Here is a 13,063-nt window from a genome sequence, read left to right as displayed (position 1 = left end):
AGTCAAAGAAAAACTCCTATATATATATATATATATATATATATATATATATATATATATATATATATATTAGGGGTGTAACGGTACGCAAAAATCACGGTTCGGTACGTACCTCGGTTTTAAAGTCACGGTTCGGTTTATTTTCGGTACAGTAAGGAAAAGAAATGCAAACATTAAACTGCAGGTTGTTTATTACTATAAACTTTTTTAACAATTTGTTTACACTTTTTTAAACACTTTTTAATATAATAAAATATATATAAAATATAAGAAATAAAATACTGCTGCAAAGTTCTCCACTAAATAAAATACTCTGTCTCAAACCAATATCACATAATAAATTTAATGAAAAATATAAATAAATAACTATGATTACAGTTTAGCATTACCAATCCCAGCTTGTAGGCCTGCTCATATTTAAAAATTAAGACTGGGAAAAAAAATGAACTTTAATTGCACAATTTGCTGTAATTAATTGCAATTCCTCCAAGCTTGTAATCATCAATAATTAAACTTATAATCACCTAATTAAATGAAACACCGGGGAAAAAAAGGAACAGAAAATAGCCCTATATTAAAATAATATTAAACATATATATCAATGTATTATTATTTTTCAATAATCAATCAACAATCAATTTAAGATTTTTTTTTTTCTTTTTCTTTTTTTTTTTTTTTACTAATTATCAAAATAAAATATATTCCTACAAAGCTATTATTACCAGAGCATGTGATCAGAGCAGGTCATTTTATCATTGTTGCCAGCATGACTATACCAGCTCAGCAAACAGAAGTCCACTAGTACTGAGAAATTTCACCTTATTTGAGCGGACTTTGCTTTTCCAGTGTGTGATCGGTACATGATTGGAGTGTTTGGGCCGTTAACGACAGAGCAGAACGCGCAGCGCAAACACGGAGTCGAACATTGAACATTGAGCAGAGAGCGCAGCGCGCAGACCATGGCGCAGACACACACACACACACGCGCGCGCGGAACGGAGAGTGCGGCGGCGCACACGGAGCGGAAAAACTTTTTTTTCGCCCTGCAGTCGATTTCATTGGTTTAGGTTAGAGTGACGACGGGTAAAACTGGTAAACCTTTAGAATCAGCTGCAGGGCGGGATTTGCGCTGAACGCGGAGACTTCCGCCACTTAATATGTTCGTGTGGAAACACGAAAATGTACCTATGTTCCGCACACAAAATATTGCATTTGGTCATTCGGTACACACGTGCACCGAACCGAAAGCCCTGTACCGAAACGGTTCGGTACGAATACACGTACCGTTACACCCCTAATATATATATATATATATATATATATATATATATATACATATTATGGCAAGCCGTTCAGGAAATAATTATATTTATAATATGAAGTCTGAATATATAGAATGAAAGTCTGAATATATATATAATGAAAGTCTGAATATATATAGAATGAAAGTCTGAATATATATATATATAGAATGAAAGATATAGAATGAAAGTCTGAATATATAGAATGAATGTCTGAAAATATAAAATGAAAGTCTGAATATATATAGAATGAATGTCTGAATATATAGAATGAAAGTCTGAATATATATAGAATGAATGTCTGAATATATAAAATGAAAGTCTGAATATATAGAATGAATGTCTGAAAATATCAAATGAAAGTCTGAATATATATAGAATGAATGTCTGAATATATAGAATGAAAGTCTGAATATATATAGAATGAATGTCTGAATATATAAAATGAAAGTCTGAATATATATAGAATGAATGTCTGAATATATAGAATGAAAGTCTGAATATATATAGAATGAAAGTCTGAATATATATATAGAATGAAAGTCTGAATATATATATAGAATGAAAGTCTGAATATATAGAATGAAAGTCTGAATATTTTTGGAATGAAAGTCTAAATGTACTGTATGTGAAAGTGTGAATATGTGAAAAGAAAGTGTACATTTGACAATTCTCACTGAATAATGTGTAGCTTGGTTTAGCCTTTTGAATTGTGATTCATTTAAAAATGTCATTCCCTGAAATTGTCCAATACTTTGGTGAGCTACAAGACTTTTTTGCAACAGTTGGTCAGTTGGCTCCAAACAACATAAACAATGTGGAGTCTACATCACGTCATCTCGAGGATCATATTTCCATTCTTGCAACATTCTTAGCGCTTATGGGCAGTCATGTTCAACAAAATGTTGCTGAAAGAACATTATGCATCATTCTCGAAGGAATTTATGAATCTTATGAATTCACCGCATTCGCTCTTCCGCGATGAAATAGCGAATTAATTTCTTTATCAGTAGAACGATGTTGAGTACGGTTGCCAGTATTTTGGCCCGTACACGCTTTCGCCAGGGTGTTAATTTGATGATCGTTACTTAAAATTGCTGCTACTAAATTTCGTGCGGACTCGCTCATTGTTCAAAATGTGTATAAAAAATAGTAGATGAATAACACAAGATGGCGCTGATAACATCAGATTTTCATTCCATATATTCAGACATTCGTTTTATATATTCAGACTTTCATTCTATATATATTCAGACTTTCATTCTACAGTCCCTGACAAAAGTCTTGTCGCTTATCTATTTTGTAGAAACACCTGCTATTAACCTGACTTTTAATTAATCAATTGGTGTTAGAAATAGCTCATATGAAAAGCTAAAACCCTCCCAAATGATGTTTAATGCACTGAAATAAATTAGTTTCACTGAAAAAATATTTATCATTTAATCAAGACAGAAAGGTCAAATTTTGGCAAGACAAAAGTTTTGTCGCCTATACAGAAATTGAACAAATTTACTGCAAATACAAAAATATGTCAGCAAATTAAGTAGTGGTGCTGTGAGATCCAAATTTAATATCTTGTATGACTTCCATGAGCTTGAAGGACTGCATCCATGCGGTTTGGCAAGGATTCATACAATTTATTGATGAAGTCATCAGGAATAGCAAAGAAAGCAGTCTTGCATGCCTCCCAGAGTTCATCAATATTCTTCGGTTGCGTCTTCCATGCTTCCTCTTTCATCCTACCCCACATATGCTCAATGATGTTCATGTCTGGTGACTGGGCTGGCCAATCCTGGAGCATCTTGATCTTCTTCGCCTTGAGGAACTTTGATGTGGAGATGGAAGTATGCGATGGAGCACCATCCTGCTGCAGAATTTGGCCTCTTTTATGGTTGGGAATATAAGAGGTAGCTAAGATTTCTTGGTATTTTAGACTATTGATGTTGCCTTCCACCCTGCAGATCTCTCGCACACCCCCATACTGGATGTAACCCCAGACCATGATTTTTCCACCACCAAACTTCACAGTTTTCTGGGTGAATCTCGGATCCATGCGGGCTCCAGTAGGTCTCCTGCAATATTTGCGGCGACTGTGGTGTAATTCAACAGAAGATTCATCTGAAAAATCCACCTTCTTCCACTATTCCAGCGTCCATCCTTTTAGCAGGCTGTGGGCCTTGGCAAATGCCACACGGTTTTTCAATTGTCTTTTGTTTAGTGCTGGCTTCTGGGCACTGATTCGACCATGGAGGCCATTTCGAGACAGAATCCGACAAACTGTTCTGGTTGACACAGGGACTTCAGGTGACCAGGTCTTGTGGAGCTCTGCTGCAGTGGAAAATGGGCTGGCCTTGGATTTTCGAGCCAACAAACGGTCCTCTCGAGCAGTTGTCTTGCGGGGTCTGCCTGACCTGGGCTTGTCAAAAACATCTCCCGTGTCTTCAAATGTTTTTTTTATCCTCTGTACTTGACGCTGAGACACATTGAAGGTGTCTGCCACATCAGCAGTGGATCTGGTCTTCAGCCTCTTGATAATCAAAACTTTAGTCTCAGGGTGAATCTTAGGCATGTTTGCAGAGGTCTAGTTGCAGTTGATGTGAAGGTCTAGTGTACTGGGGTTGTTTTTATACACACCTGAGACCTAATTGATCCATTATTAGTCACAGGTGAAGCTCAAATGACAAGGCGACAACACTTATGTCTTTGCAAAAATTGACTCAATGGGCTTTACCAAGCTGTGAATATTAGAATACTTTTTGACAGTTTCGTTTTGCACTGAAACATTATTACAAAAGCTGTTGGGATTAAAATGAGCCATTTCTTGTAAAAAAATCTTGATTAGAAATATATTTCAGCGGCACTTCAGGTCAATTTGTACACAAGCGACAAGACTTTTGTCAGGGACTGTATATATATTCAGACTTTCATTCTATATATATATATATATATATATATATATATATTCAGACTTTCATTCTATATATATTCAGACTTTCATTCTATATATATATTCAGACTTTCATTCCATATATTCAGACTTTCATTTTATATATTCAGACATTCATTCTCTCTCTCTCTCTATATATATATATATTCAGACTTTCATTCTATATATATATATATTCAGACTTTCATTTTATATATTCAGACATTCATTCTATATATATTCAGACTTTCATTCTATATATTCAGACTTTCATTCTATATATTCAGATTTTCATTCTATATATATTCAGACTTTCATTCTATATATATTCAGACTTTCATTCTATATATATTCAGACTTTCATTCCATATATATTCAGACATTCATTATATATATATATATATATATATATATATATATATATATATATATATATATATATATATATATATATTCAGACTTTCATTCTATATATTCAGACTTCATATTATAAATATAATTATTTCCTGAACGGCTTGCCATAAAATATATATATATATATATATATATATAAAAATATATGTATATGTATGTATAAAATACAAATAAATTATAGTGCCATTCATTACAAACAACATTTATTTTAAATGCCAAGCCTATAATAAACTGCCTTTTTAAAATCGAAACTGAGCCCTGCAGTGTGTTCACGTACCTCTCATTTGGCATGAATCGTTAGTCGCAGTGTAACATTTGGTTGCTAAACTATTATTTAAGATAAGATAATGTACTTAAGAAATGTAATTCTGTAATAGCTTTTGTCCTAAATGAGGTTCTAACTGAAATTGCCATGGTTACCAAACAGATAAGATGGGATTCTAAAGTTAGGATCTTTCTGTAATATGCTCCGCGATGAACAAATGTATAAAACTCAGTTTGCTGAATATCAGATCCCTTTCTATAAAAGCACTTATTTTAAATTATATAATCACAGATCATAACCGAGATGTGCTGTGTTTGACAGAAACCTGGCTAAAACCAGACAGTTACATTACTTTTACCCCCAGTTAACCCTCCCCCCCAAGATATAAACATGAGCCTCAGAGGTCTAATTTCAAGTATAATTGTTTTGATGATGCTTCATGTAACATTATCTACTGTATGTGATAAATTCTGTTTGACATATCAAAAACTTTAAAGCTTGTTGTTATTAAAGGAACACACCGACTTTTTGTGACTTTAGCTTATTCACCTTATCCCCCAGAGTTAGATAAGTCCATACATACCTTTTTCATCTCCGTGCGTGCTGTAACTCTGTCTGACACACCCATCGCTAGCCTAGCTTAGCACAAAGACTGGAAGTAAATGGCTCTAGCTAGCATACTGCTCCTAATAAGTGACAAAATAACGCCAACATTTTCCTATTTACATGTTGTGATTTGTATAGTCACAGCGTGTACAAATAACAAGGTCACATGAGACACAACCATCTTCTAACCGTATACATACCGGGAACTATATTCTCAGAAGACGAAGCACTGCTACTTCTGGGGAGTGATTTACTCCAATTCTGAGCGAACTCTGCTCCTCACCACAGGGCTTCTCAAGTGCTGCGAGCAAATCACTCCGCCCAAGTAGCAGTGCTTCGCCTTCTGAGAATATGTGACCATGTTATTTGTACACGCTGTGACTATACAAATCACAACATGTAAATAGGAAAATGTTGGCGTTATTTTGTCACTTATTGGGAGCAGTCGGTCAATTTTTTATTTTATTTTTTATTTTACAGATTGGGCTTTGGTCGGACTCGGGCTCATTTAGCTTTTCTCCTTTCATCGTGCCCATAAAATACGTGCAGAGCGCAGGCTACTGTATGAAATATTGTTATATTGATAATATTATAAATATGCAACGCAATATGTGATCATGCGAGTATCGCGACGCGCGTGCAATGCATTAGGTGACAGTTGACCATGCAGAGCATCAGGGAGAAGTTGGAGCTTAAGGAGTTACTAAAAGTTCCCAATACTTAAGGAAAAGCTGCATTTTGAAAGAGTTTTGATTTGATTACCGAGCCTGAAGCCTTCAACAGTGGATGCTATTCTTTTTCTTCACAACACTCGCGAATAAACAGTGAATGAGCCTACTCATTTATGGGCAGTCATGGCCTAGTGGTTAGGGAGTTGAACTGGTGACCCAAAGGTTGCTGGTTCGATTCCAGAACCGGTGGGAAATGACTGAGGTGCCCATGAGCAAGGCACCTAACCCCTAATCGCTCCCCGGGCGCCACACAAGGCTGCCCGCTGCTCTGGGTGTGTGTATCCACGTTTGCAGTGTGTGTGTGTTAACTACTACACATTAAATGCAGAGGTCAAATTCCAAGTATGGGTTACCATACTTGGCCGTCACGTGTCACTTTCACTTTCACTTTCACTACTCAGTTCAACAGATTTTTTTTTTCTTTATTATATTTTAATTATTATTTAACGTTAGCCAGTTGGCGAAGAGTTCTTTGAAACGTTGTTCTTCAATAAAGTTACTTGACATCAAAAAAAGGTAGGCCGTAAATCTTTATTTACTGCTGGATCACATTTGGCTATATAATATTCTCTACTGCATGCTTATGCGTCTCTGTAATGGACAGTCTGTATTAATATTTGTGGGCATAATTGTTGGTGGTGGTAGTTATGTTTGAGGCCTATAATAAAATTGTACCTAGTAGCGTGTGTAGTGTGTGCGTCTATCAGAGACAGCGCGCATCAGAGAGAGCTCAAAGTGATATTGATGTTGGTCTCGGGTCGGGTTCGGGCTGACAAATTGCAGACGTTTTCGGGCTGTGGCCGGATTAGGGCTTGAACACCAAGGGCCAGGTCTCGGTTAGGGCTGGATGTTTTGCCCCGTGCTGGGCTCTAGGCAGTATGCTAGCTGGAGCCGTTTACTTCCAGTCTTTGTGCTAAGCTAGGCTAGCAGTGGGTGCGTCAGACAGAGTTACAGCACGCACGGAAATGAAAATGGTATGTATGGACTTATCTAACTCTGGGGGATACGGTGAATAAGCTAAAGTCCCAAAAAGTCGGCGTGTTCCTTTAAACCTCTCATTAAAAAAACACAACTTGATCCTAGAGAATTAGTTCATTACAAAACTATCTTGAATCTCCCTTTTCTGTCAAAAATACTAGAAAAGGCAGTCTCCTCACAACTATGTTCCTTTTTAGAAAGAAATTATGTCTGCAAGGATTTCCAGTCAGGATTTAGACCTTACTGAGACTACTCTCATTAGAGTTGCAAATGATTTTCTCTTATCATCCGATCATAGTTGTATCTCTCTATTAGTGTTACTGGATCTTAGTGCTGCATTTGGTACTATCGACCACAACATTCTTTTTAATAGACTTGAAAATGATGTTGCCATTAGTGGAATTACATTGGCATGGTTTAAATCATACTCATCTGTCCATTATCAATTTGTAGCAGTAAATTAAGATGTGTCATATCTAAGGCTGCAACTAATTATAATTTTGATAATCAATTAATGTGTCGATGTGTCGGATGAAACATTGTTATACATTTAAGGGCCCTATTTTAACGATCTGAAACGCAAGTATCAAACGTGAAACGCAAGTAATTTTGTGGGCGGATCTCGATGCAAATCTAAAATGGTTTGGTCTGAAGTAGCTACATTACTCATAGGTGTGGTTTGGGCATAACGTGAAATAAACCAATCAGAGCATCATCTCACATTCCCTTTAAAAGCAGGCGCGCTTGTTCCATGGCAGATTGTTGTTATAATGGTGGATTTGCCAGGCGCACACCAGGAGCGGTTCTCATTAGGGCCGTAAAAGACAGAGAAGTTACATTTTATGGGGATGGGAGAAACCCACCCAAATAAGCTTCGGTTAAACAGGCGTATAATAATTTGGGTAAATGTGTTAGCTAGATTTATGCCTATTTTTTCACATCTTCATGGACACCACAATGCTTTCCCTCATGTGGAATATTTTTCTTTGTAATTATGTATGGTTTGAAAAAAAAAAACTGCTGCGTCTGTGTAGATGAGAGAAGCAAAGTGTATGCACATTGTGCACACGCTACATTATGGCCAAGCATGCGCCCTTAAAATAGCATCTAAATAATGCGCCACTGACTTTTGACTAGTTTTTTCCTGGTCTGTGGCAGAATTGTTTTTTGGAACTGCAAAATAGAACCAGGGAACGTTTGCGCCGGAACACGTAAACGCGGACAACGACGCAGAAGTATAAATGAAAACCGACACAGAGTCTACAGCATACAGGATACGGCGTAGGTCAGACGCAGAAGTATAAATCAGCCTTTATGCTTGAATAGCGTTAAAAGCATGTGGAGTCCTAAGCGCGAACCTCAGGTTTCTGTTGAAACCAGCACTTCTAACGGCAGCTGCAGTGACGTTTAACAAGTGAAGTTTAACAAGACTCGCTTGTTGTCAGAATATGCAAAATGGAAATACTCACGGGACTTTCTAACATTTACAGATAAGGATATAACCATAAAATGTACGTTTTGCACTGAGAAAAACATGTCAGAGGCTTTGAACTGCACACTGTAATGCGTGTTCATAAATGTGTTATAAATATAAATTCTTATTGTTTCAGACAACTTGGATCATGTACCTTTCCTGCAGCCTCAGTCTGTGTCCTCTGCTATTTTACATATGTGTTTTGCCCATAGAAATGGGTTATTCACTACTGTAAAGCACGTGACTGACGGACTGACTGATGTTTCTGAGCACAGACACAACAAATCGATAATTAAATTCATGGTTGATTATTTTCATTCTCGATAATAATCAATTTTATCAATTAGTTGTTGCAGCCCTACTCATATTGATCACAAGTTCAGTATAGAGTACCGCAAGGGTCAGTACTAGGACAGTTGCTTTTCACCCTGAACATGCTACCTTTGGGAGATATCATTAGGAAGCATGTCGGTGGTTTTCACTGTTACGCTAATGATACTTAGCTCTATATTTCTTCGCGCCCTGACGAAACATACTAATTCACGAAATTAACAGAATACATAGTTGATATAAGCATGAGCATGCCCTCATTCAACTTGTGAACTATATTTCTTCAGGTCTTGACAATAAAAAAATTGCTCTTGGAGTCTTCCTGGACCTGAGTAAGGCATTCGATACGGTCAGTCACAATATTTTGATTGCCAAACTTAGCAGATACGGAGTGGAGGATGTTGCCTTGAGATGGTTTAGAAGCTACTTAGCTAACAGAGAGCAATATGTATACCTGGAAGGCTATACCTCCATGAAGTCACAAATTATGATTGGTGTCCCTCAAGGATCAATTTTGGGGCCTCTTCTATTTTTAATTTATATTAATGACATGGCCACGACTTGTACCAAACTCCTCCCAGTACTATTTGCAGATGATACAAATCTTGTAGCTTCTCACCAAGACTTTAATATTTTAATCAAAACGGTCAATGAGGAACTATCTTCCATTGTGGAATGGTTTCAATGGAACAAACTTAACCTCAATATAAAAAAATTTAACTTTATGATTTTTTGTAATACTAACAAACATTACCCTATAGAATTATCTAAAATCTTTATTAATAACACTCAAATCGAATTGGTTCAGCATACCAAATTTTTGGGAGTCATTATAGATAGTGGTCTTAAATAGTCTAACCATATCAACTTCGTATCTAAGAGGTCAGCTAAAATGTTGGGTATATTGAGGAGGGTTTGTCCTTTAGTTCATTCCTCAGCTTTTTTAACCTTATATTATAGTTTTTTGTTCCCATTCATTAATTATTGCAACATTGTTTGGGCAGCTACCTATCTTACCTACCTGAAGAAATTAATAGTCATACAGAAGAAATATCTTAGATTTATTTCTCATTCAAATAGATATGCACCCTCGGCACCCCTTTATAACAAATTCAAAGTTCTCCCTATTGATAAGGTAAATATTTATCAAACATATCTATTTATGCATGTTTATATATAGGAAACAAGATCTTCCAGACTCCTTTCAGAATTTGTTTATCCCCATCTCACATGTACACTCATTTCAAACTAGACACAGCAATAATACTTTACTCTTACCTTACACACGAACTACAAGACATCAATTTAATATTTCTTTTAGAGGTCCTAAGCTCTGGAGTGATTTAAGTCCATCGTTGCGATCAATGTCCTCTTATTCTGCTTTCAAAAAGCATTTGAAGAGACTACTATTGCCAGCCTGACGCCTTTATGTAGTCCTTTCTAGGTATTGCTTGCTCTTTCTGCATTTTTACCTAGATTAATCATCTTTTATGTTATTGAATTGTTGTTTTGTGTTGTTATTTTTTTATTTATTTTTTTTCTGCTTATGCTTTTGCTTTGTTTCGTTTGTTGTTGTTGTTTTTTTTTGTTTTTTTTTTTAGTGTTTAGTCTGCATGTCTCATGAGTTAATATGAGCAGGAGTGGAACTCTGTACAAGCCTAGAGTGGCTTCGTTCCCTCCTTGCATAGTTTTGTACTTGTACTGAAACATGTGCTAAACAAATAAACTAAACATATAAAAAAAGGATGACTAGTAATTTCCTACTACTAAATTCTGAATTAAGGTATAAATTATTGGACAAAAAACCTCAGCACTTAATAACCTGGAATACTGTCTAACATTGATGGCTGCTCTATCAAGTCTTCATTGTCAGTTAGGAACCTCTTTGATACCAGTCTTCAATTTAAAACCTAGCATCTATATAACCGCATTTTTCTAGCATCTATATAACTGCATTTTTCCATCTAAATTACGACATATGCTCTCAATTATAAATGCAGAAAAGTTAGTTTGGCCTTTTATTGTGGCCAGCCTAGTACACCTGTGTAATAATCATGCTGTCTAATCAGCATCTTGATATGCCATACCTGTGAGGTGGATGGATTATCTTGGCAAAGGAGAAGTGCTCATTAACACAGATTTAGACAGATTTGTGAACAATATTTGAGAGAAATAGGCCTTTTGTGTACATAGAAAAAGTCTTACATCTTTGAGTTCAGGTCATGAAAAATGAAGTTCAGCCACCGGAAATGACAACATAGGACGTAGTCTGGCAATGTTTCTAAGATGAAAAAAATATGTTTTGACTGTATTCTGGATATGAGGATCAAAAGTTAAATTAGCATCAAATATCACCCCCAAATTTTAGTCTGCCATATTAGTCTGTCTCATCCTTATACCAAAGTTACTGTAGTCAGCCGTATCCTTGCCGCATCCAGATCAGATGATGGACCTGCACCTAAACAGGTCCGCAGAACTGCTTTATAGATGTGTAATAAAGTTCAAAGCTCAGGAAACGAGGAGGCTGGAACCGGCAAACGATCAGCATAAAGTTTTAATCATAGAATAAACAAACAGCAAAACAAAAGTGAAACATAAAACAACATAAAGGTCCCAGGCCTGGTTCTCTCTCATTTTGCACCGTCGTCACTCTTCCTTTCATCCATCCAGAGCTCCTCTATGGGACTCTAGATCGCTCTGTTCCCACGGCTCTCAGCCCCGCCACAAGATGAAATGAACTAATTTAATAATTGATGATCATTAAACTGGAACTGAATCAACACTAAACTGACTTCAGCTGAACAATGACACTTTTCTTTTTAGAGCTGCATTACATGAAGATCAAGAAGAGCTCTGTTTGCATCATTGAAGTATTTTCCTGTTATTACTGTAAAGCTGCTTTGAAACAATCTGTATTGTGTAAAGCGATATGTAAATAACAGTGACTTGGCTTGATCTTAATTAGACTTTTGTTGTCAAATGTGATCTTCCAGTTTTATTTACAATTCCATATTTGACATTACAAAAAAAAGACAGTACTAAAGCCGTTATTGTAAGCTGCTGTGTGAACCTGACATTTCAAGAATCACATCAGTAAGTAAATGCGGTTGTCAGTCTCAAACACTAGACATAAAAAGTCCAAACATACTATGTGCGTAGTAATCCACAAAAGGAAAAAAAGATATTATAAGGTTGAATGAAGCAAAAAATACCACATTCATGTTGTGACTGAAAGGTTTGTCTTTTTTTTTTTTTTTTTTTTTCAGTAAAGCTGTGGTACAGTCAAATTTTTTTATTTTTTGTTTTAAATAATTTATTTTTGCTTGCTTCTTTTACCCTTATAATTTGTGGGCAATATTTGTTTTATTTATTTTTTTTGTTTGTTTTTTTGCGTATGCACTTTTTTTTATGCGCACTGTAAGTGTGTGTGTGTATGTGTGTGTGTGCAGGTGGACTAAAGCTCATGAGCTCCTTGTGGAGCAGAAGATCAGTAAGGATCATTTGGTTCGAGCTGTGAAAGAGTCTGAAGCCATGCTGAGGTCAGACCGTTAAGGGAAACACTAACAAGCATTTGGAAGTGTTGTGATTAACAGTTCTTGACTAGTCAAATAAAAAATTGCTCTGAAAATAGATTTCTCAAACTTGAATTAACAGAAATGATTATTGTAATCAGTATTTTCTATACTTAATACTAAATGCATGCCCTCTATATGCACAAACTGTAAGAGACTACATTGATTTTGACAATGATGTCTCGTTAGAAGATGATTACACATGTATGTCAGTAATAATATTGATAATGTGTTTATCAGGGATGGATACAAGCAGTTCTTTGATCATCTCCATCAGATGTCTGTTCCTCTGCTGATCTTCTCTGCTGGGATTGGGGATGTGTTAGAGGAAGTGATCAGACAAGCTGGTGTCTTCCATCCTAATGTCAAAGTCTTCTCCAACTATATGGACTTTGATGATTCTGTGAGTCTTCCATCTTTTTATTTAAAGAACAGTAACCCTTCTAGAGATTTCAGGTACTACGTA

The 13,063-nt window shown here is 36.0% G+C and overlaps 1 protein-coding gene across 3 annotated transcripts in view; it reads left to right on the top strand.

Moving 5' to 3' along the window:
• The window catches only part of LOC307163116 (cytosolic 5'-nucleotidase 3-like), a 201,829-nt gene that overhangs the window by 157,394 nt on the left and 31,372 nt on the right, over positions 1-13,063 (top strand). For all 3 annotated transcript variants that reach the window (XR_013822019.1, XM_079878998.1, XM_079878999.1), the window contains 2 exons: positions 12,475-12,564; positions 12,838-13,000. Coding sequence is in view for 2 of the 3 variants with exons in the window: in XM_079878998.1 (XP_079735124.1) it covers positions 12,475-12,564; positions 12,838-13,000 (253 nt within the window). In the remaining variant the exon portion in view is untranslated. The remainder of the gene's footprint in view (positions 1-12,474; positions 12,565-12,837; positions 13,001-13,063) is intronic.

The sequence above is a fragment of the Squalius cephalus genome (genome assembly GCF_949319135.1).
Source record: "Squalius cephalus genome assembly, chromosome: 8".
NCBI lineage: Eukaryota > Metazoa > Chordata > Actinopteri > Cypriniformes > Leuciscidae > Squalius > Squalius cephalus.
Note: the sequence above shows the minus strand (reverse complement) of the source record. Positions and strands in the feature narration are given on the sequence as shown.